This window comes from Apodemus sylvaticus, chromosome 1 (genome assembly GCF_947179515.1).
Source record: "Apodemus sylvaticus chromosome 1, mApoSyl1.1, whole genome shotgun sequence".
In the NCBI taxonomy this organism is placed as follows: Eukaryota; Metazoa; Chordata; class Mammalia; order Rodentia; family Muridae; genus Apodemus; species Apodemus sylvaticus.
This window is the reverse complement of record NC_067472.1, coordinates 166,512,638-166,538,734: the sequence shown is the minus strand read 5'-3', so window position 1 is coordinate 166,538,734 and position 26,097 is coordinate 166,512,638. Positions and strand designations below refer to the sequence as shown.

Genomic DNA, 26,097 nt, shown 5'->3' with positions numbered 1-26,097 from the left:
TAAATTTGGAGATCATCATTGTGGGTCATCTTTGTGTTCCTCATCTGCTCTCTCCAATCCCATCTTTGTATACTTGTTTCTCTCTGTGTTTTCAGGAAACATCTTTTGCTGTATACATGGATATGCTTCCTTGGACCAGGAAATGGAAGGTAACAGAAGAAACCAGGAAAGGAGAAGAGTGATCAAATGCTAATTCTTTTACTTATCCAAAGTGTCAAGTGGTACAGCACTTTAACATGGGTAACCGTGACCTGTGTCAAACTTTCAATATCCTCTGAATGAGGCTTCAGACTCCAGTGTCCTGCTATCTTATAAGAATGGCCTTAATGGAAGCAGCAATGCTTCAGGTAGAGTACCAGGAGCAAAGGCAGAAAACATAATAAAAGACTCTATGGGACACTATAGAGAGAAGTGGACCTATAAGACATTTACCTTTCCCCGGCAGTTTCTGTTGTCTTAGTGAAGATGGCCAGATGCAATGAGACTGATGTAAAATGTGTCAGAGACATGAAAACACAGTGGTCATGGATCAGAGAACCAGAAGAACCAGAGATGGACAAACTGGAAAGACATGCAGTAGTTGCCAGTTTCCCTCCAATAGAATATAGCCTCTTAAGTCTGTTTGGTTCACATTTGTGCACTGTATCACTGAGAACACTTTGTGGAGCACAGCAGGTACTCAGTGAATAGCTATCATTTACAGAGTGCATCCAACATTACCCCTCCATTTTAGAGCACTCTCGAGAATTCATTAATCAACTGTTTCTGAAACTCTAGCTACAAGTTCTGATTGACAGTTGATTGCTCACTGAAACAGCACAGTCTATTTTTTCAATAAGATGTTTCATATCATGCAAAGGGAAGTGAGTTCATCATAATACATTCCCTAGCTGTTCTGGCTAGCTTTTGTCAAGTGGACACAAACTATGGTCATCTGGGAAGAGGAAACTTTGATTAAGAAATTGCCTCCACCAAACTGATGTGTGGGCTTGCTTGTGGGGCATTTTCTTAATCAATGAATGACATGGGAGAGCCATCCCACTGTGGCTGGTGCCACCCCTGAGAAGGTGGTCCTGATGTGTATAAGAAAGCAAGCACAGCAAGCTACAGAGAAAAAGCCAGTGAAAAACACCCCTCTCTTCGTTTCTACTTCTATTTCTGCTTCTGGGTCCCTAATTAGGTTCCTTCCCTGACTTCATTGAAGATAGCACCAATTTTAAAGTGAAATATACCGTTTCTTGTCAGGTTTATTTTGGCCAGTGCTCTATCATAACACAAAGCAACTGACTAGCCTGATGACCAAATAGAATCCAAGGAACAGAGAGGTAGACAGGCCAAGAGAGCAAATTCTAACTACAAATTAAGAAACACAGCCACCAAAGACATTTACCTTCCCATTCATACTTACTTTGTATCTTACTTTACACGACATTTATTCTTAATTCCACCTGAACTTGTGGGTTACATAGGGATAGGATTTTCTAAATACTACAGTTGCTAATGGTAGAAAATCCTTTCAACTTTTACATGTACCTCCAGAAAGTGAGTGTGTTCCTTAAATTGGGGATCCTTCATGTCTACCGAATTGGAAGGCAAGTTAAAGATATTTAGGCCCTCGCAAAAGCCCTTTCTACAACAAACTATTTTTTATCGACTATTCTATTTATTTATATTTAAATGTTAGCCTCTTTCTGGGTTTCCTCTCTGGAAACTCCCTAACCCATCCCCTCTCTCCCTGCTTCTATGAGGGTATTCATAGCCCTGGTTTACTCCATATGTACAACAAACTATTTTAAGAAGTGAAATTACCAAGAGATGTATATATGAGTCATATAGCATCTAGTAAGAATTGTAGATAGACAGATCAGTCCATCATTCACACAAAACACCATTCTCACATCAAGGGAATGTGAGAGAGCTTATTCTAAGCCACATATGAGGTCTATGGCTCAAGAACGCAGGTTAGAATTTCCCCAAATGTCATGTTTCAATTTAGAAACAACTTTGTGAGATTTCTACAGTAACAGAATTACAGGAGGCAGGGAAGGCATAAATTTTAAACACACCAATGGAAACCTCGGTTAGGCAAGTCAAATCCAAGCAGGAAATCACTGCTATAGGCCTCAGATGTTCTCTGATAGCATTCTTAGTCTTTAGGTTGGTGGACATGCATGACCTGTTAGTATACTAAGACCTAATGTTAAGGAGGTTAAGTCAAGTACAGAGAAGTGCAATGAATGGATAATAGGAAAGATAAATGTAGCCCAACACAATTTAGCTAGTCTAGAGCTGTGACATTTGTACCTTCTACAGTCACGGTTCTAAGCCATCAGCTCCCATGGACTCCAACACATGTGCAGCTTTTTTCTGATAACTTCAGCTCATTCTGCTCATTACACAGCCAGAGAAGCCCCAGAAGAAATCTAAATATTGCGGCATAAGGCTAAGGGGTCATAGGAACTTTGTGATGCGGAATCAGAGTCATACTTATGCATGACTTCTCTTAGTACCACATGACACACAGTGGCTCTGGCTAGAAGGAAACACAGATAATCCCACAACCTAAGCCATGACAGACCCTACTTTTTCAGACTGAGCCAGAAGAAAAAAATCTTTCCACTCACAAATCGCTTTTTGTCAGGGATATGGTCCTAGTAATGAGAACAGTTTCTAACAAAAGTAGCTCAAAGCAAAATACCAGTGTTCCCTGCAAGACAATAACAGAAGTTGTGACTTTTCCTCCACATCCTCCTCAAGCTAAGCAGGGTGGCAGAAACCAGGGAAGCTCATTATGGATGCATGCATTCATTCTTGATATATCAAGGTTCTTGACACCTTAAACTCACATCCTTCTGTCCTATGGAGGCCCAGGCAGTCTATACTGAGCAGGGCTTTTCAGAGATATGAAGACATCTCAGGCTCTGGAGTCTCCCTCTGTTCTCCACACAAGCACTGTTACTATTTCCTGAACTAATGTTCTCAATGGATTACAAATTGACATTTTCTCTTCTAATATATGTGAACTGCCATTTCATAATCCCTGTGTGTAAGGATCTCATCACCTACCTCTGCTGTGGCATGTTTAGTGGACCTGGCAGTATGGCTACTGGAATGATGAAGAATACAGATCCTGATTCAGACTCCTAGGTTGAATACAGACTACACCATTTTTAAGGTGAGGCCTGTGTGATGGTTTGTATATGCTCAGCCCAGGGAGTGGCACTATTTGGTGTGGCCTTGCTGAAGTAGGTGTGTCACACTGTGGGTGTGAACTTTAAGACCCTCATTCTCACTGCCTGGAATTCAAGTATTCTGCTAGCAGCCTTCAGATGAAGCTGTAGAACTCTAAGCTCCTCCTGCACTATGCCTGCCTCGATGCTGCCATGTTCTTGCATTGATGAAAATGGACTGAACCTCTGAACATGTAAGCCAACCCCAGTTAAATGTCCTTATTTGAGTTGCCTTGGTCATGGTGTCTATACATGGCAATAAAACCCTAACTAAGATAGCCTGGAGCAACTTCTGAATTGCCTTGCATATCTACTTTCCTATAAGTAAGATGGGGGCAATGACAAAAGCAAATAGCTAAAGTTTAAAATGATCCCAAGTAGTCATTGAATAAGCATAAATAAAGACCCTGGTTTGGGTTGCCTGAGCATCACTGCCTGGGGTGGGCTAGCAGAAAGTGCAGTTATGTTCTGGCTGTGGGACTTCTGACCACTCAGAAATGCCTTCTCCATCTGCACCCTAACCCTGGCTATGGTTCCCTTCTTATCCTTGTGATTTCAAGGTACAAATTTCCTGGAGAAATTTTCAGCTTCTTTATCTCATCTCCATTTCAACATCCATGCTCAGCACCATTTCATGTCTTGCTCCATCCAGTACTAGAGCCGTGATACTAGCTAGATACTCATCACCCACTGTGCCCTGCTCTGTCCCATATCCCTATTGATAAACATCTTGTAAGGTAGCTATTATGGCCTCCTATCTGAGTGTTATGATTTTGCTTGCTATTAAAGACTTAATTTCATTACAATGGCAAGGTCGAGAATTTTATATATGAGTGCAATGCAACGTGTTTTCATTATTAAACAACTCCCTCCACTATTCCTACTAATTCTGTGTCCCCCACCCATTGCCCATCTCTAGTTCATGTCATCTTCTGTATGTGATGGTTTAAATGAGAATGGACACCACAAACTCATATATTTTCATGAGCTTCATCAACAAAGACTGGAACTATTTGAGAAGAAATAGGAGGTGTGGCCCTTTTGGAACAAGTGTGTCACTTGGGTATGGATTTTGATGTTTCAAAAGCACAAGGATCTGTGTGTGTGTGTGTGTGTGTGTGTCTGTGTCTGTGTCTGTGAGTGTCTGTCTGTCTGTCTCTGTGTATCTGCCACTCTTTCTATCTCTCTGTCTCTTTGTCTCTTTATCTCTGTCTTTCTCTGTGCATCTTTTTGTGTGTCTGTGTGTGTGTGTGTGTGTGTCTGTCTGTCTGTCTGTCTGTCTCCCCCTTTTCTCTGCCTGTTGCCTGACTTCAGATTAGGAGTGTAAAACTAACAGCTACTGCTCTAGCACCATGCCTGTCTGCTGTGAGACAATCATGAACTCACCCTCTAAAGCTATAATTAAGCCCCCAATTAGATGTTTTCTAAGAGTTACCTGGGCCATGGTGTCTACTCACAGCAATAGAATAGAGCAGGAACTACAAGGTTTTTATTATTTTTTATACATATGTAACCTGCTGAATCCAAAAGTGTAGGTATAAGGCTGACTACTTAGACATGGGCAAAATGTCCTGGTGTCTTGTCCCTGTGGAAAGCCCACCCCCATAACTCAGCAGCATTGACTGCCTGTAGTTCTTCAACTGGGGGTGGTTTGCCTTCACTTTCCCCTCCTGGAGTATTGACCAGTACAGTCTTATGCAGGTCTTGAAGCACTTTATTTCTGCATCAGCACGTTGCTAACATTCTTCCCTGTGGTTTTCTGTAGATCCCGACCTGACTGTGTGTTTCAATTATGCAACAGACCAGGATCCATGTGACCTGGTCATGAGAAGCCAGAAGAGGACCATCCTGTCCTCATATTCCTGTCTTGTAGCTCACAAAATTGCACCAAGACCCCTTATGTTTTAGGTTCAAACTTTATTATAGCTCATTCCTCATTAAGCTCATTATATTACTTGTCCTGCCCTGAATACCAATGTATAGACATCATAACTAATTTTACTGGAACTCGAATTAGCAGTTGAATCAGGAAATGCTCAAGCTGCTTCCCCAGAGTGTTATTCCAGACATTCTTGAGGATTATGAACATGGAGGAAGCCTTTCTTAGGGAATTCCGGGGTGTCAGATCACAGAGTGTGGCAAGGATGAAGAGCTTAGTTTGAACATCAGATAGAGCTGTGAAGTGGGTGCTGTCCTGCCATATTCAACAGCTATCATGTGGGTGAGGTGCGTCAGGGATCCCACAACATGGATTTATTTTATTCTGGCTTCTCATGACTTTCTTTGAGAAAGCATTAGTCTAAAGTAGAATGCTTTGATCCATCTATACAAAAGAAGAACAATAAGTTGTGTTTTCTAAATCATTTCTTATTCAGCACTTTTAACTTTCACTGCAACGAAAAGTCCCTTACCAAAACCATAAAGTTCTGTTTGTAGTTGTTGTAAATATGACAGTAGAAACTATAATTCCTTATTTTTCTCTCAGACTCTGTTGTCAGAGCAATCATAGTTCATCTTCTAATTGGCAGTTGCTGCAGGTAGATAGCTTGTTTCTGAGTGAATGAGTCCCAGGATCTCATTTTATTGACAAATCTTCAGAATACAATATATTGAAGATGGCCTTCACACCTGAAATAGGAATAACCCAGGAGGATTTGTATAAGCGCTGTGGAGACATTTGTCTCTGACACAGAGGCCACTTGCTTGTAGATTGGAAAACCAGTCTTTACCCTTGATAATTGTTATCTATTTAGTTTTCACCCGGATCACTGTGAACCCTACAAATATTTAAGTCCAATCTCAATCATTCTAATCTTGCAATCTCCATGTTTATTTCAAATAAAGCATATCCTGGAAACCATTTATTAATAGTTTACACATTTATTACATGCTTTGAGACCATAAACATTTCAAAGCTTTGTACCAATTTTCTATGACTCTTGCTCAGTCTAAATTGTCAGCCCTATTGAGGGGGTGGATTTTAAACCAACCAACACTTCCACAGTTGTGTTTATCATATTGGTAAAAACTAATGTCAAGAGCTTAAGACTGCCAGGTGGTGGTGGAACACGCCTTTAATCCCAGCACTTGGGAGGCAGAGGCAGGTGGATTTCTGAGTTCAAGGCCAGCCTGGTCTACAGAGTAAGTTCCAGGACAGTCAGTGCTGGAACCCTGCAGAGGTCAGAGAAACCCTGTCTTGAAAAAAAACAAAAACAAAAAAATTGTTTAAGACTTTTTAGTACTAGTTGTTATTCATCCTACAAAGAACCCATGTATATAGAAGGGAGAACTCTGAGGTGCTAATACAACACAGCATCTCTGTAGACAGCAGTCTCTATATATAAACCTTTGCAGAGGTTAGCAAGTAGACTGTGAATACTCAGAACATAGTTTTCAAAAATAGGTATGAGGATCTTAATAAATGGTTTTTTGGCTAAGAGTGCTTAGTGCTCATCCAAAGAATTTAGTTTCGAGTACTCACATCAGTTAGCTCACACCTGCCTATAACTCCAGCTTCAGGGGCTCCAGTGTCCTGTTCTGACCTCTGCAAGGGCCTGCACTTATGTGCACATACACAGACACAAGCACACACACACACACACACACACACACACAAACACACACACACAAGTAAAAAATAAAATTGGGGTCTTTTAAAAATAGTTATAAAATTGTAGCATCCAGTTTTCAAATTGTCCAATCAAGTATATTCACGACTCTTTTTTAATGGTATATTCATTAGATATAGTAATGGGTCTGAAAAATATATTTTCATGTAAGTATATCATGCATTATCTATTAAAACTCATTTAGCCCAAGGATTCACTACACACACACACACACACACACACACACACACACATACCCTCCCCGTTTGAAGCCTTTATGATTCAATGCTGCAAATTCAGTTTCCTTGGCTTCAAAGTTCTCCCCAATCCAGAACTCTGATCATTCTGTTTTCCATGTTTCTGACCTAATTTTCTTGTCTGCTACTATGATAAAACATTGGCCAAAACTAAACTGGAGAGGTAAGAGTTTATTTGGCTTACAGATAACAGTCCACCACAGGGAAGTCAAGGCAAGAACCTGGTGTCAGGAACTGGAGAAAAGACCATGGAGGACAACTACTTCCTGGCTCGCTCTTCATGTCTTGTTCAATGTGTTCTCTCATGCAACCCAGCCCACCTGTCCATAATTGGTACTACCCACCATGAGCTACATCTTCATGTTTTATTATTATTCATTACGAAAATTTCCCATCAACATGCCCACAGGACAATCTGATGAAGGCAAATGCTCAGTTAATAGTCCCTCTTCCCAGATATGTCTAGGTATGTGCCAAGTTGACAGAAACTAGGCAGCATATGTCCAAATGCTATAGAAGTGTTTGGCCTTTATGATACCCACCAGATAAAAAAGGAATTCTATAAAAATGCCACAAATTCAAGCACAGGCAAGGTATCATGATGTGATGTCATTGGTAGCTCTGCTTATTGTAAAACTTAGGTGTTTGTGATTTTTGTCAGTTACATGATTTTTCCTAAAGTGTTTCCTACCATTCAAAGACCTATTGAGTAACCCCAAATTAAAAGAGGTGAACAATTCATCTTTAAGCTAAATCACACAGAACTACACTCTGAATCTTTTTGTATTTTAATGTTGACAGTGTCTTATCAACTGTGCAACCTGTTATTAACATCTTTATTATTAAATTATGTATGTAATAAAGTTCATATCCAGTGTGTTTTTATATCACCTTGCTTTTTGTGAAAAAGCTTGTTTTCCCAACATAACTGTAGTACATGCCTTCAGTGAGGCACACAATTGTAACATCTGAAAGTAATAGAGGAAACAGTGATGCACAGCCAGGATGTTAGTTAGACAGGTGGTCTTTTTTATTTTTAAAGAAATTGGTAGAAAATAAAAAAATTACATTCTTAATGTCACTAATGGGGATGTAACTGTTTACCATATTAGATTATGGCCTGTCTGGATTACATATTTATTGAGCACCATCCCTGTCCTCATTTATAGCAACTACCATATCCATATAGATGGTCAATCCTCTCTCTGTATTCTAATCAAATGTATCACCCACTCCATATAATCACCTGTTCTGTATCTAGTCAACCTCCACATTAGTAGGACTGCCAAATCTTCATTTACACATCTGCTCAATCCTCCTCTCCTCTATGTAGCTGTTTTTTCCTAAAGCTTCTGCTCCAATGGCCTCCCCACATCCAATTCAGTCTCTTGCTAATATCTGCCAATTTCATGCTTACTACATTCAGATTCCACAATGTGTTCTTATATTCAAGACTTTGCACAAACTCTTGGTGCCCTTGCTCCACTCACCACTGCTCACATACCAGACACAGACCACCAATTTAAATCTCACTCCTGGGCTGGGAGGAGGATATGTTTCAGTTTATAAACCATTTCCCTGACATGTATGAATCCCTGGATTTGTTTCCTAGCATCACATAAATTGTATGTGATGGCATATGCTCATTATCCCAGCATTGGAAGAAAAAGACAAGAAAATCAGAAGCTCAAGGTCATTCTCAGGTATATAGCAAGTTTGAGGCCATCTTGGAATATATGAGATCCCATCCCATTATCTAGATGATAGATAGATAGATAGATAGATAGATAGATAGATAGATAGATAGAGATAGATAGATAGAGATAGGGTAGGTGGGTGAGTGGGTAGATGAATGAATGGGTAAATGATGGATGAATGTGGATGGATGGATGAACAGACAGATGATATATATATCTTTTAGTCACTCCTCAGTATGTTAAGTATACATAGAATATCTTTACACCTCATGGGGTTGGATTGTATAATTGTTTACAAATACAAATTCTAAAATAAAAATAAAAAATGAATGTTTGCTGATCAAAACTAAAAGCTCAGCTACTAAGATACTTAGGAATAAATAACTTAACAAGCAATTGCTTCCAAAAAACAATGTTTTGAAAGACACTTGCTTCTCTTTTGTTACATTTCTGTGTTATTTGGAAGAAACTGGAAATGTGCGGATATCACTCCTTTAGCAAAGAAGAGACGCCAGGCCAAGGGAAGTATGAAGTAACAGCTAGAGACTTTCTTCCATCCCTACTGAGTACTTGATAACACTGCTCACGTTGCTTGGCATTATTGTCCAGGTGGCAGGAACTCCAAGAAATAGTAACTTACAGGAAGGAGGACACAGTGGGGTTGTGATGCGTGCAAGTTGAGAGATAAAAGCATAAAAATACTAGAGATTAAGAAATGTCTTAGGAGGAACATGACGTCACAGATCTTACACTCCCACTTGCCAATAGGACTCTGAGCAGGAAACCACAGGGCTATCTGGGGTATTGATAAACTTTACTTCCTTTCAGCTTTTAAATGCACTTCTCCAGAGCAAAGAAATATCCTGTAGTGACTGGAACCTTCCTTCCACACAAGCCAGCTTGCTACATCCAGCACGAAGAATGGGGAAAAGGTAAGAGTCTGTATAGAATTTATTTCCTAATCTATTGTTATAACTTTTGTGTGCTTATATCCACATAACTCCATACTGTGGCAGCATATTCAAGCTGCTATGAGGACCTTGAGAGGAAAAGATGAGCACCGTGCAAATCCCTTTTGGTGACTTTAGTGCAGACAGGCTGGACAGTGAGTGGTCAGAAGTTGCTAATGAGACTTATCCTGATTCGTGAGACTCTATCCTGATCTCCCTACCACTAAAGCTTTTGCTGGTAACCTGCTCAACAAATGAGCTCAAATCACAGAACCTCTTGGTCAGAGAATGCACGGTGTTCCAGCAGACTTGAGGCAACTTCAGTGCGCATCCTCTTGCTCAGTCAGGTTGCAGATGTCAGCAAGTGTTCTTGCCAAACAACAGAGCCCAGTCAGCTACCCCACCCAAATTCAACATCAAGGGAATTGCCCATATCTCCAGAGAAACAGAAAGCATGCTCTGACTGCTCAGCCATCAGTAGCTGCCTATAGAATAAAAGATTAGACACTGAGGTGTGGGGGGAGTCTGTCCCTGCCAAAGAACACCAGGAAAAATGAAAAAGAAGTGTCTGTCTCCATAAATGTCCAACCATCAGGGAAAAAATAGACATACCTCAAGAAATTGTGAGTTCTCTGGAACTCACAAAGACACTAACAAAGCTACAGCAGCATTGATTTTAAAGCAGGGAGAGAAATGATAGGAAATCCACACCAGCCCAATCCTCCTTAAAACTGTCAGTGAGGTTCACGGATATGAAGACAATAAATAAACTAAGGTATGAGAGAAACAGCAGCTGAATAAGCAACCATCTCCTCATTGAAACACAAATTTGAAGAGCTATCTTTTTCATCAGAATATATTAATCACACAAAATGATTGGTTTTGCTAATGATATTTCATATGTAAACGCAGTACCTGGATAGGATTCACATCTTCACCACTCACTTTTTCCTCCCTCCTCTTACTCTTCCCCACCATCCCCTAAATAATCCCACATCATACTGTTACGTGTTTTCTTTTCAGTATTCCAACCCCCTTGCTTTTCATCAATCAAAAATAATTGCTCACATACATGTGTGTATATGTTAGAAGTAGAAATAAGGTATCTTCCTTGATCACCCCCCTCACATATACTTTATTAAAGAGTCAAGGTCTCTCACTAAACCTAGAGCTAGCCAAATACAGTTAGTCTAACTTGCCATCTTGCTCTGGGGAACTATTGCTGTGATGAAACCATGACTAAAAGTGACTTGGGAAGGAAAGGGCAACTTGCTCCCAGTTCATCATCAGAAACTGTGAAGACAGGAACTCAAGCAGGGCAAGGACCTTGAGACAGAAGACTTGCAAAAGCCATGGAGGGAGGCTGCTTACTGCCTTGCTTCTCAAGGCTTGCTCAGCGTGCTTTCTTATGGAACCCAGGACCACCAGACCAGGGATGGCACTACAACAATGAGCCAGACCCACCCTACATCAATCATTAAGAAAATATCCTACAACTGGATCTTAGGGAGGTATTATTGTGATTCCCTCCTTTCAGATGACTCTAGCTTGTATCAAGTTGGCATAAAATTAGCCAGCATAGCTTGTTTCTGCTTCCCAAGTGCTTGGATTGCAGGAGGCTGACACATCTATCCAGCTTAGAAGTAGGTTCTGGAGATCTGATCTCTACTCCTAATGTTTGCACAACAAGTACATTATCCACTGAACTATCTCCCCAGCCACCACATGTTTTGAGACAGTGTCTCTCAGTGAATGTGGAATTCAGAGATTGGCTAAACTAGCTCACACTAGATTCACTTATCTACACCTCCAGCTCTGAGATTACAGTCACTCACAAATATGCATGGTCTTTTACAAGAGGACTGAGGATCTGAACCCAAGCACGTGATCCATTGAGCCAAATCCCCAGCACCTCATTTTTTCCTCTATCATGTGGGAGGGTGGTATGTTTCCTTTATACATACAACCTTTTATGTGTATGTAGGTTGAATCCATAATTTGGCTATTGTGAATAAGACAAAAAATAACCATAATTATAACTGTAATGGTTATAATAGCTATAATTGTCTCTATTTTATACTGACTTTGATTTCTTCAGCTATGCACCCAAAAGCAACCTACATGGAACCTAGGGCAACTTTAGCTCTAGTTTTTGAATCATAGCAAACTGATTGCCTTACTGGCTGCAATAACTTATATTCTCTCCAATAGTCAATGGGTCCATTTTCACTGCGTCCTCACCAGCATCCATTGCTGTTTATTGACTTGGTGATGTTCAATTTGACCAGGATGATCATTTGAATTGATTTTTGTGCAGCATGAGAGCTGGGGGGTAGTTTCAGTCTTCTACCTGTGGATTTCCTGTTTGATAGCATTGTTTGCTGAAGAAGCTATCTTACTTACCTTTGTTGAGGGTCAGATGGAAGTAGCTTTGTGGTTTTACAGCTGCATCCTCTAATCTATGACACTGGTTTCCATTTCTTGGACTGCTATTGCTCTTGGTTCATTGATACAGGTCATTATTACCATTTGAAACCAGACACTGCGATGCTTCTATCTCTGTTCTTGCTCAGGATTACCATGATCACATGGGGACTTTTGTGCTTCTGTATGAATTTTAGGGATTTTACTCCTATTTGTGCAAGAATGCAATTGTGGAGACTCCACTGAATCTATTTTCAAATTACCGATATAGGCAATAGACAGATATGGGCCTTTCCAAAGCTTTAAGCATCTTCATCAATTTCTTTCCTCTGAGCCTATTTCACTCTTTCATTCTTTCTGACCCTGGTTATACTTACTCCTAGGAATTTCCTGGGTCACTGACTATGATGATTGCCCTGATTTCTTCTTCAGTATATTTACTGTAATGATGTATATATGCTTGGCCCAGGGAGTGACACTATAAGGAGGTGTAGCCTTGTTAGAAGAAGTGTGTTATTGTGGGTGTGAGTTTTAAGTCCTACAACTTAGCTGTCTGGAAGCCAATCTTCTCCTAGAGGCCTTCAGATGAAGATGTAGAACTCTCAGCTCTACCTGCACTATGCCTACCTGGATGCTGCCATGTTCCTGCCTTGATGATTATTGACTGAACCTCTGAATCTGTAAGCCAGCCCCAAATGTTGTCGTTATCAGAGTTGCTTTGCTCTGGTGTCTATTCACAGCAATAAAACCCTAAGACATTTCCAACTGCTACATAAGAAAACTACTACATTTTTAATATTTTCTGTAAGTTTATCCATTTCTTCTAGATTTTTTCCAATTTATCAGATAAAAACTCTTCAAAATATTCCCTAGTAATCCTCTGTCATTATACCTCCTCTTTAAAATCTAATTTTATTTGGTCTTATCTCCATCACTTTAGGTTTGTTTGACTGTTGGTACTGATGTTGAATTAGCTTCTCAGAATACAAGTTCATTTTATTGGATTCCTTTAGTGGTCACTTCATTTACCTTGCCCTGATCTTTATTGCCTCTGTCTATCAATTAGGATTTGTCTTGTTCTGGGTTTTCTTTTTTACTTTTACTCGATATATTCTTTATTTATATTTTGAATGATTTCCCCTTTCAAGGATCTCCCCTCCCCGAAAGTCCCATAAACCCTCTTCTTTCTGCATGTTCCCAATCCCTTCCCAATTCCCTCTCCTAGTATTCCCCTACAGTACTGCATTGAGCCTTTCCAGGTCTAGGGACTTCTCCCTCATTATTCTTGGGCATCATTTGATATGTGAATTGTTACTTGGGTATTCCAAGCATCTGAGCTAATACCTGCTTATCTGTGACTGCATAACATGTGTTTTCTTTTATGATTGGGTCACCTCACTAAGGATGACATTCTTCAATTCCACCAATTTGACTAAGACTTTCATGAATTCATTGTTTTTAATGGCTGAGTAGTATTCCATTGTGTAAATATACCACATTTTCTGTATGCATTACTCTGTAGAGGGACATCTGGGTTCTATCCAGCTTGTGGCTATTATAAATAGGGTTGCTATAAACATAATGGAGCATGTGCCCTTATTACATGCTGGGGAACCCTCTGGGTATATGCCCAGGAGTGGTATAATGGGGTCGTCCAGTACTACTTGCCCAGTTTTCTGAAGAACCACCAGACTGATTTCCAGAGTGATTGTAATAGCTCGCAACCACACTAGCAGTGGAGTGATCCTATTTCTGCACATCCTCACCAGCACCTGTTTTCTTCTCAGTGTTTGATCTTAGCTATTCTGACAGGTGTGAGGTGAAATCTCAGAGTTGTTTTCATTTGCATTTCCCTGATAGCTAATGATGTTGAACATTTCTTCAGGTGCTTCTCAGCCATTCGATATTCCTCAGGTAAAAATTCTTTGTTTAACTCTATACTCTAGTTTTAATAGGGCTATTTGGCTCTCTGGAGTCTAACTTCATGAGTTCTTTGTATACCACATGTATTACATGTATTCTTCATGTAATATCTTTGGATATTAGCCCTCTGTCAGATGTACGAATGGTAAAGATCTTTTCCCAATTTGTCGGTTGCCATTTTGTCCTATTAACAGTGTCCTTTGCTTTACAGAAACTTTGTAATTTTATGAGGTCCCATTTGTCAATTCTTGATCTTAGAGCATAAGCTATTTGTGTTCTGTTCAGGAAATTTTCCCCTGTGTGCATGTGCTCAAACCTCTTCCGCAGTTGCTTTACTATAAATTTCAGTGTGTCTGGTTTTATATGGAGTTCCTTGATCCACTTGGACTTGAGCTTAGCACGAGGAAATAAGAATGAATCAATTTGCATTCTTCAACTGCTGACCTCCAGTTGAACTAGCACCATTTGTTGAAATACCTATCTTTTTTTCCAAAGGATGGTTGCAACTCCCTTGTCAAAGATCAAGTGACCATGGGCGTGTGGGTTCATTTCTAGGTCTTCAATTCCATTCCATTGATTTACATGCCTGTCACTGTGCCAATATCATGCAGGGTTTTTTTGTTTTGTTTTGTTTTGTTTTGTTTTGTTTTGTTTTGTTTTTTAACATTACTGCTCTGTAGTACTGCTTGAGGTCAGGGATACTGATTCCCCAATAAGTTCTTTTACTGTTGAGAATAGTTTTGGCTATCCTGGGTTTTTTGTTATTCCAGATGAATTTGAGAATTGCTCTTTCTAACTTTATAAAGAACTGAGTTGGGATTTAGATGGGATTGCATTGAATCTGCAGATTGCTTTTGGCAAGATAGCCATTTATACTGTATTAATCCTGCCAACCCAAGACCATGGAAGATGTTTCCATTTTCTGAGGTCTTCTTCAATTTCTTTCTTCAGAGAATTGAAGTTCTTGTCATACATATCTTTCACTTGTTTGGTTGGAGTTGCACCAAGATACTTTATATTGTTTGTGGCTATTGTGTAGGGTGTCATTTCACTAATTTCTTTCTCAGCCAGTTTATCCTTTGAGTATAGGAAGACTACTGGTTTTCTTGATTTAATTTTATATCCGGACACTTTCCTGAAGTTGCTTATCAGCTGTAACAGTTCTCTGGTGGAGTTTTTTGGGTTGCGTAAGTATACTATCATATCATCTGCAAATAGTGATAATTTGATTTCTTCCTTTCCAATTTCTGTCCTTTGACCTCCTTATCTTGTCCAATTGCTCTAGCTAAAACTTCATGTACTATATTAAATAAATATGGAGAGAAAGGGCAGCCTTGTCTAGTCCCAGATTTTAGTGGGATTGCTTCAAGTTTCTCTCCATTTAGTTTGATGTTGGCTACCGGTTTGCTGTATATTGTTTTCTACTATGTTTAGGTATGGGCCCTTAATTCCTGTTCTTTCCAAGACCTTTAAAATGAAAGGAAGCTGAATTTTGTCAAATGCTTTTTCAGCGTCTAATGAAATGACCATGTGAGTTTTTTTATGTAGTGGATTACTTTGCTGGATTTCCTTATATTGAACCATCCCTGCATCCCTGGGATGAAGCCTACTTGATCATGGTGAATAATCGTTTTGATGTGTTCTTGGGTTCGGTTGGCAAGAATTTTATTGAATATTTTTGCATTGATATTCATAAGGGAAATTGGTCAAAAGTTCTCTTTCTTTGTTGAATCTTTGTGTGGTTTTGGAATCAGCAAAATTGTGGCTTCACAGAACGATCTGGGTAGTGTTCCTTTTGTTTCTATTTTGTATTTTGTGCAATACTTTGAAGACTATTGGTGTTAGGTCTACCTTGAAGGTCTGATAGAATTCTGTACTAAAACCATTTGCTCCTGTGCCTTTTGGGGGGGGGGGTTGGAAGACTGTCAATGACCACTTTTATTTATTTCGGGATTATGAGACTATTTAGATGATCTATCTGATCCTCATTAAACTTTGGTAATTGGTATCTTTCTAGGATACCAACTAGGTAGTTGGTCCATTTCATCCAGATTTTCCAATTTTGTTGAGTATACGCTTTTGTAATAGGATCTCTTAATTTTTGAATTTCCTCAGTTTCTGTTGTTATTTCTCCCTTTTCATTTCTGATTTTGTTAATTTGGATACTGTGTCTGTGCCCCCTGGTTAATCTGGCCAAAGGTTTATCTATCTTGTTGATTTTCTCAAAGAACCAGCTCCTGGTTTTGTTGATTCTTTGTATAATTCTTTTTGTTTCTACTTGGTTGATTTCAGCCCTGAGTTTGATGATTTCCTGGCTTCTATTCCTCTTGGATGAATTAGCTTCTTTCTGTTCTAAAGCTTTCAGTTGTGCTGTTAAGCTGCTAGTATATGCTCTCTCCAACTTCTTTTTGGAGCCACTCAGAGATATGAGTTTTCCTCTTAGCACTGCTTTCATTGTGTCCCATAAATTGGGGGATGTTGTGCCTTCATTTTCATCAAATTCTAAAAAGTCTTTGATTTCTTTCCTTATTTTGTCCTTGATCAAGGTATCATTGAGTAGAGCATTGTTCAGCATCCAGGTGTATGCGGGTTTTCTGTTGTTTTGTTGTTATTGAATACCACCTTTATTCCATAGTGATCTGATAGGAGGCATGGGATGATTCCAATCTTCTCATATTTCTTGAGCTGTGTTTTGTGACCAATTGTAAGGTCAATTTTGGAGAAGGTACCATGAGGTGCTGAGAAGAAGTTATATTCCTTTGATTTAGGTTGAAATTTTCTATAGATATCTATTAAATCCCTTTGGTCCAAACCTTCTGTTAGTTTCACTGTGTCTCTGTTTAGGTTGAGTTTCCCTGATCTGTCCATTCAGGAGAGTGGGGTGTTGAAGTCACAAACAATTATTGTGTGAGGTACAATATGTGTGTGCTTTAAGGTTTAGTAAAGTTTCCTTTATGAATGAGGGTGCCCTTGTATTTGGAGCAAAGATGTTCAGAATTGAGAGTTCTTCCTGGTAGATTTTTCTTTTGATGAGCATAACGGGTCCCTAAGTGTCTTTGTTGATGACTTTTGCTTGAAAGTCTATTTTATTGGATATTAAGATGGATGTTCTAGCTTGTTTCCTGGAACCATTTGCTTGGAATACTGTATTCCAGCCTTTTACTCTGAGGTAGTGTTTGTCTCTGACACTGAGATGTGTTTCCTCTATGCAGCAAAATTTTGGATCCTCTTTACATATTCAGTCTGTGAGTCTATGTCTTTTTATTGGGGAACTGATTCCATTGATGTTAAGAGATATTAAGGAATAGTAATTGTTGCTTCCTAATATTTTTGATGTAATTTTTATATTTGTGTGGTTATCTTCTTTTGGGTTTGTTGAAGGAAGATTAATTTCTTGCTTTTTCTAGTGTGTAGTTTCCCTCCCTTTGTTGGTGTTTTCCTTTTATTTTCCTTTTAAGGGCTGGATTTGTGGAAAGATACTGTGTAAATTTGATTTTGTCATGAAATACTTTGGTTTCTCCACTTATGGTAATTGAGAGATTTGCTGGATATATCAATCTGGTTGGCATTTGTGTTCCATTAGTTTCCATATCACATCTGCCCAGGCTCTTCTGGCTTTGATAGTTTCTGGTGAGAAATCCAATGTAATTCTGATAGGTCTACCTTTGTACAATACTTGACCTTTTTACCTTACTGCTTTTAATATTCTTTGTTTGTTTAGTATATTCTGTGTTTTAATTATTATGTGATGGGAGGAATTTCTTTTCTTGTCAAATCTATTTGGAGTTCTGTAGGCTTCTTTTATGTTCATGTGCATCTCTTTCTTTATGTTAGGGAAGTTTTCTTCTATAATTTTGTTTAAGACATTTACTGGCCCTTTAAGTTAGAAATCATCACTCTCTTCTATGCCTATAATCCTTAGGTTTGGTTTTCTCATATTGTGCTAGATTTCCTGGATAATTTGGGTTAGGAGCCTTTTGCATTTTTCATTTTCTTTGACTATTGTATCAATGTTTTCTATGATATCTTCTGCATCTGAGATTTTCTCTTTTATCTCTCATATTCTATCTCTTGTATTCTGTTATTGATGCTTGGACCCATGACTCCTGACTGCTTTCCTAGGTTTTCTATGTCCCAAGTTGTCTCCCTTTGTGAATTTGTTATTGTTTCTACCTTCTTCTTTAGATTCTGGATGCTTTGTTTAATTCCTTCACTTGTTTTGCTGTGTTTTCCCTTAGTTCTTCAAGGGCTTCTCCCTGTTTACTTGTGTTGTCCTGTATTTCTTTAAGGGAGTTATTTATATCCTTCTTGAAGCGCTAAATGAAACCCTCATTAGCATCATGACCTGTGATTTTAAATCGAAATCTTACTTTTCAGGTTTGTTGGGGTTATCTAGGACTTGCTGTTGTGGGAGAATTGGGTTTGGATGGTGTCATATTGCCTTGACTTCTGTTAGTAATATTCCTAAGTTTGCCTTTTGCCATCTGCTTATCTCTGGTGTTAGTTGGTCCTGCTGTCACTGGCTGGTGCTTGTCCCTTTTGTGTGCCTGCAAGCCTATCTCAGCACCTCTAGGTTACCAGCTTTTCCCTGGTACAGATTGATTTGGAATTTCCCAGCTCCTGGGTGCAGGTCTGGCCCTGTCAGACCAAGTCCCAAATGATCTTACAGTCGGGTGTTCTCTGTGTTATTGGTTGCAACAACCCACTCACATGAGAGAAGATGTTGGCCTCACCTCTAATCATGGGACTCAATGCAGAGCAGATATCCCCTAGCAGACTAGGTGCACAGATGGCTGTAGAAGCACTGCCTAACTCCTGAGTGCAGGTGGGACCCTGGAGGAGTCTGTCCCAAGTGCTCTTCTACTCAGGTGATCCCTGTGTACCTGTCTGCACCTCTACACAGTCACAGGAGCAAAGATGATGATGCCTCACCTCTTAGGACTGGACTTCCTCTAACTGCCTCCCTGCAGGGCAGATGACCACTGGCATGGTAGGAGCCCAGCTGGTTATGGTGCTGTCAAGCTCCTGGGTGCAAGTGGTGTCCTGGTGGGCTTGTTCTCAGTTTTCTAAGACTTTGGAAGTACATCATTAAGTTGTTTTAGTTTGCTCTGATTTTTTTTAACAAAAACACTCCTAGCAATAAACTACCACTTAGCACTGCATTCACTATATATGAAACTTATGTACATTCTGTTTTGATTTTCACATGATTCTAGGAATGTTTTTTTTTTGTTTTTTGTTTTTGCAAAATATCAAGTTTTGTCATTTTTTTTGTCCAATATTATTTTTATTCTTGAAATTATGATTTAGTTACATTTCTTCCTTTCATTTTTTCTCTCCAAACCCTCCCACATATCACTCCTCATCCTTCTCTTTTTTTAACCTAATTGTCATTTCATGCATATATGTATCTATGTGTATAGGTTACACACATACATATCCTATACATACATACATATGTACCTACATACATAGGAAAATGAAATTATATATATATATTCCTAAATACAACCTTTGTGGTCCATATAGTATCATTTGTATGTATGTTTTAGGGCTGACTTTTTGGCACTGTTATCTTTTATTTACTCTGTAGTTTCTTCATTGTAGAAAAGTTTCTATCTCCATGTGTTTTTAAGTCTTCATAGTTTCTTTTCTATTGGTTTCTTGGTTTATTATACTATGATCTTGTAAGATAAAAGAAATCATTTCAATTTATTTTGTATATGTAAAGAAATGCGTTATTTAACTTTTTGAGAATTTAATACATGAGTACTATATTTACGTTGTTTCTACCTCTCATCTCCCCCACTCCAACTCCTCTTCTCTCCTCCTACCATGTGCTCCCCCTAAAATTCCGTATATATACATCCATGCATCCATGTATATATATACATGGATGCATGGATGTATGTACACACATGTACAACATACTAAAATCATTTAGTATTGCTTGATTGGATATGTGTTTAGGACTGATGACTTGGGATTGGATAATCTATCAAGGGACTTATCCCTGAAGAGAACTGATTCTCCCACTCTTTTGAGAGCCATGGATTACCTGGAGCTCTTCACTTAGAGGTGAGTCTTGTGGGATTTCCCCTGTCCACATTGGCATGTCAACTGATGCTGTCATTATGAGGTCCTGATTAAGCAATCCTATCGCTGAGATTTCATGGGTCACCTAAATTGTGATCTCCCATAGAGAGATCTCCATTAGCACACCGTGTCTCCATGTCCAATATCTAGAGCATACAGTATCATGATCTAAGCACTGACAGGCTTGGGCAGCTAAGTTCTAAGAGTCTTGCCATTTGTAGCCCACTTGGCCTCTCTCTGGTACTTGTGCCTTTCCTCTACAGAATTCTTTTCCTGTGGTATCTCCAACATCCTTGGATTGCCATTGCAGTTTAGGCTTTACCCTAAAGGTTCACTTATCACACTCTTGGGGGCGTGAGGGTTCCTCTGTAAATAATGCCACCCTGCTGCACACTGACAGATTTTTTTCTTTCCTTTGAAATTTCAGTGGAAAATTTCATGATCCAGTAACTTTTGTATTCTGGATACACCACAAGAACAATGGATATGTCTAATACCAACCAGAGCAATATCTAAACTCCCAAGGGTCATAATTTCAATAACCTCTGAGAACCTCAGCAAATTAACCTGAGAAACCATTCCCACTGGTGTAAGAATGTCCTGGAGTCCCATTGGTTTCACAGGAAAGTCTTTCAAATTAATGTACCTGTTTGTACGCTTGAACATGAAATGGATAGAGTCTGGCTAGAGAATCTAGAAATGCTCGCAGGAATATTTCTATTTATTGCCTTAGTGTTTCTTGTTTGGTTGGTTTGGTTTGGTTTGGTTTGATTATGTTGGGTTGGGTTGGTTATGTTGGGTTGGGTATGGTTGGGACTTATGTCAACTCAACACAAACCAAACCAAAACAAAAGAGAACTGAGAAATGTCTCCATCAGATTGGGTGGCAGGCAACTCCATAGGCATTTTCTTGACTAGTGGTTAATTCAAAAGGGCCACACACTGCTGACTGAGCAATCCTCAAGTGGCAAATTTGTTAAGTATGGCACCCCATGTGATGTAGAGAATCAGCAGGAGAGATGACTCAGCTGTTAAGAGCACTCACTGTTCTTCTGAAGGTCCTGAGTTCAAATCCCAGCATCCACATGGTGATGTAGAGCATTATGGAATTCTGTAGTGATTCTGAGTATTGTGTTGGTGTGCATAGTGATTTTAGAGCATCACAGTGGAAGTGTGTAGTTATAGCATCATGGTGGGATTGTGTGGTGATACAGGGCATCATGGTGGGATTGTGTAGAGGGGTAGAGTGCCATGTCATTGTGTGAAGTATTGTCGAGTATCACAATGGGAGTGTGTCATGATGATTAGCACCAAGGGAGGAGTGTGTAGTGATGCAGGCATCATGGGGAGAGTGTGTAGTGGTGAAGGGCATCATAGTAGGATCATGTAGTGATGTGAGAAGACAGAGCCTTGACCAATACTGCAAGAGATCAGGGATTGGTATTAAAATGGCTTGCATGGTATGATAAGGAGATTATTCCTTTGTCTGATTAAGTCTTAGGTTTTGTTTCAGCCATAAGGATTTTACAAACCCAAGTACCCTACTCAACAAACTAAATATAATTTGTTCCTATTGAAGTTCAATATAACAGACAAATACCTCAGGTCCTAAAATTAGCCTTGAACATTTCTAACCTCCCTATTTGGAAGTAAAAGATTTACTGGGTTTCCATTTGCTTCCTTTTCTATTCCGTTTGGATCATAGTGCCTGGTGTCTCTTAGAGAGCACAAGGAGGAAGCTGTGTGGATGCCTGTCTGCATCCGTCTTTGGTCTGGAGGCCTCTGTGGATTCCAGAACTCATAAAGAAAGCTTCCAGACTCTGATTGTTTCTTCCTGGACAACTGCTATTCCATCCCATGTTAACTTCTTCTCCTCACTCTTTCTGTACTTTCTTTAAGATGGGTGGTTTCTTAACCTACAGTATAGACTTCCATCTAAAACTGAGCTTAAATATTTCTTCTCTGGTTTTTCTCCCATCCACATATAATCAATACACCGTGGTGATGATTCCAAAGGACTGCTCAAAGGTGAGGAAGTGGGTTCCAGGGCTTTTGGGTTCTTAATAACTTGCTTGCCCTCTGACAATCTGTATCACCTCCCCTAAAACACAAAAACCATTATTCCTAACAGGCAAGCTAGGCCTAAAAATCAATTAATGGTCATTAAAAAGCACATAATAAATATCTGAAAAATCTCATAATAAAATTCATCATCTAATAAAGTTAATATGTTGTGGAGTCTGCTTAAATCCAACATAAATCCAACATCTCAAAATATGTTAATGCAGATGACAAAAATTTATTGTAAGCAAGCTGATTCTGGTCTATTGGAGCTGTAGAACAGACTCAAGAGCTGAACCCTGAAGGAATATCATACAGCTTATTTAAGGAATTAAACCTTAATGATAGGGGACCGGGATGGGCTGCAGCACTGTCCAATTATGTTTTGACATAAGGGGTTGAGCAAGGGAGTTTTCACCAAACAGATTGAGAGTAAGTTCCTGGACCTGGGAATAGACACTTAGTTAATGCTGCCAGTAAGATGGAGGCGTTGCCCTTGAGGTGTCTGGGCTCAGGCAGCTGTTCCTTTACAAGCTGTCCCTGAGATATCTGGACTATGACAACTATTTCCTTATAATAGGAGCTGTTTTAGCTTTTGGGAAGTCCCCAGCTCCTCCTAGATCCTGAGACCTTGAATTTACTTTCTCTCTATGATTAAATGGAGTCTGAAAATGGAATGGTAGTGGGTATAATAAGTTTCTTTTGCTTGTTCCCAACAAATATGTGTTAATAAAATATGTCTTTAACAAAAGGTGTGTTCATACGGAAGGCCTCATATCTTCTTTCTGTTCCCAGCAGCACAGATGTAGGGTTTCTGGCCCTAAACACCTCAGCCTCGCCAATGGCAGTCATGTCAACAAATCCAATAGACAAAATCATACCTGGAAGTTTCAACAGCAGGACCCTGATCCCAAACTTGATCATTATCATCTCTGGACTGGTTGGGCTGACAGGAAATGCCATTGTGTTCTGGCTCCTGGGCTTCCGTGTGCGCAGGAATGCCTTCTCGGTCTACATCCTAAACTTGGCCCTGGCTGACTTCCTCTTCCTACTCTGTCACATCATAGATTCCACGCTGCTGCTCCGCAAGTTTTTATACCCCGACATTATCTTTCTCCCGTGCTTTAACACCGTCATGATGGTTCCCTACATCGTGGGTCTGAGCATGCTCAGCGCCATCAGCACGGAGCGCTGCCTGTCTGTCCTCTGCCCCATCTGGTATCGCTTCTGCCGCCCAAAACACACATCCACTGTCATGTGTTCTGCGATCTGGGTCCTGTCACTGTTGATCTGCATTCTGAATAGGTATTTTTGTGTCTTCTTAGAAGATACCAAAGACAAAAATGACAACCTGTGTCTGGCATCGAACTTCTTTACTGCTGCATGCCTGATCTTTTTGTTTGTGGTCCTTTTTCTGTCCAGCCTGGCTCTGCTGGCCAGGTTGTTCTGTGGCGCTGGGCAGATGAAGCTCACCAGATTGTACGTGACCATCATGCTGACCGTTTTGGTTTTTCTCCTCTGCGGGTTGCCCTTCGGCATCCACTGGTTCCTGTTAATCTGGATTAAGATCGATTACGGTGTGTTTGCTTATACTCTTTATCTGGTAACACTCGTCCTGACAGCTGTTAACAGCTGTGCCAACCCCATCATTTACTTCTTCGTGGGCTACTTCAGGCATCAGTTAAAGCACCAGACCCTCAAAATGGTTCTCCAGAGGGCGCTGCAGGACACTCCCGAGACAGCCGAAAACATAGTGGAGATGTCAAGCAGCAAAGCAGAGCCGTGATGAAGAGCCTCTGCCTGGACCTCAGAGGTGGCTCTGGGGCAAGCACTGCCTGCTGCACTTGACCACTGCCCACGCTCCTCCCAGCCTCGGGAGGGACTCGACATGCCTCAGTACTCCACCAACATCTCCAACAGCTATTAGTTTTTCTACCTCTCCTGAGTAAAAGCATTAATCAGAAAGTATCGCATCTGCGTCCTTCTTGACATTAATAAAATTCTCATGCTAACTTCCTCTGAGCCTTTCTTTCACTTTCTTTGCAACTTTCATTGCTATGGGAATGGCCCAGGTCTGAAACCATGACTGTCTTGTCTGTGATTGTTCTGTGCCTCAACATAAAGACAAAGGAGCCCCGTGGTTTCCTGTGAAACATCCTCAGACCCTCAACAAAAATGTTTTACACCCATCCAATCACAGTGCTCACCATGCTGATAACAGCGTAAGTTATACACAATTTACAAAGACAGATGTGAGGTCCAGACACCACACTACATTAAACACTCTCTGGACCTGTGCTGCAGCAGAAGACTCCCATGTCTGCAGCCAGCTGGTCCCAGCAGCCAGAAGTCTTGAGTGCCTGAGGATATAGATATTGTGAGTTTTAAGTGATGAAGAGCACTGAGACTATATTTTTCAGCTGATTCAATCACCTTAAGATAATGACCTTAGGTCTCCTGTCCATCCATGGGGAAAAAAAAGAAGGAAAGGGAGTTATAAAATGTCACTGGTCTGATCTTATTCCATAAAAAATGTGGGCCCTACTGGGCAGTGGTGGCATATGCCTTTTATATGAGCACTTGGGAGGCAGAGACAGGCATATTTCTGAGTTCGAGGACAGCCTGGTCTATGGAATGAGTTGCAGGACAGCCAGGGCTATAAGAAAAAGAAATGTGGGCCCTGTTTTATTAACAAGGCTGTGAGATTTGACTTTACTATATCATGGCCTAAATATAAGAACCATATTGATTACAAAAGACCCGAGAAATTTATCCTCTCTATCATGATTATAATTGAAATGAGCACATATTCTTTGTACCTGACTGACAGATGCCTGGCATTTGGAGCGACTGCTGTGACATGTTCTTTCTATATGTGGAGATAGTGCATGTCAGGCATCAATGTTACCATGACAGTTTTAGCCATAAAAATAGATGTGATTTTTGTTCCTAGTATCAGGGGCTCTCAGCAGTATAGAAGACTTACACAAATCTGTTATACAGATACAACTGACTCTGAATCCATCCAGGGTAAAACAAAGATATATGAAAAGAAATAGAGTATCTTGTTTATAAACTAGAGTTACAACCATGCAATTGAGATGGGTAAATTGGGAATGGTTTCCTGGGATTCTTGGAATCTGAATTGATGACTCTACAATTTTGACCACCATATTAAATTTTTTGTGGCAGGTGTGGAAAGATTAAACAGTCAAGACACAATAAAATGGGAGAAGAGAGAATTCATTGTGGCATTGTTAATGATGATGATGATAATAATAATAAACCTTAAGATTCTTCAGAGAATTGTTATCAACACACACACACATACACACACACACCTTTACTATTATCCTGGGCATCTGCCAGATCCTTGGTCTTAGCTGCAACAAGGATTCTAGGCTGTAATGCCCATAATGACTCTGAACAGACAGGTCTTGTCATAGATTTGCAAAAACAGCTAAAGTCAACTCTAAAATAATGGCAAATCAGACAGAGCTCTCAGCCCTGCAGTCACCACGTCAAAGCAGCAACCTCTCCTCCCATCCTTTCTCTCAACCCTCCTCCCAAGGATATCTCCATCCCTGCTGTTCCACCAGCTTCAGAAGAGTTGATAAAAAATAAAATTGGGGGGATTTGGGAAATAAGCAGTGGGAATCAAGCAGAATCTCCCCTCTTCCCTGGTACAGTCTTTTTGGGAGCAGAGGAAAGAGCTCCAGACTTGGAGTAAATTTAGCATTTCATTCCCTGCATAACCTTTAACTCTAAATATTGGCTTAAGAGTTGATAACAACCTAACGGAAACTCCCTATTTGAGAAGGTCTTTGTATATTCAGGATAGACAATTTTTT

General features: G+C 39.9%; 1 protein-coding gene across 1 annotated transcript; it reads left to right on the top strand.

The window, feature by feature from the left end:
* The first annotated feature begins 9,660 nt into the window (after positions 1-9,660).
* Positions 9,661-24,268, top strand: LOC127682218 (mas-related G-protein coupled receptor member A-like). Its single transcript, XM_052178607.1, has 2 exons — positions 9,661-9,724; positions 23,042-24,268. The coding sequence occupies exons 1-2, from the start codon at positions 9,714-9,716 to the stop codon at positions 24,030-24,032; spliced, it is 1,002 nt and encodes a 333-aa protein (XP_052034567.1). The 5' UTR covers positions 9,661-9,713; the 3' UTR covers positions 24,033-24,268.
* Positions 24,269-26,097: the final 1,829 nt, after the last annotated feature.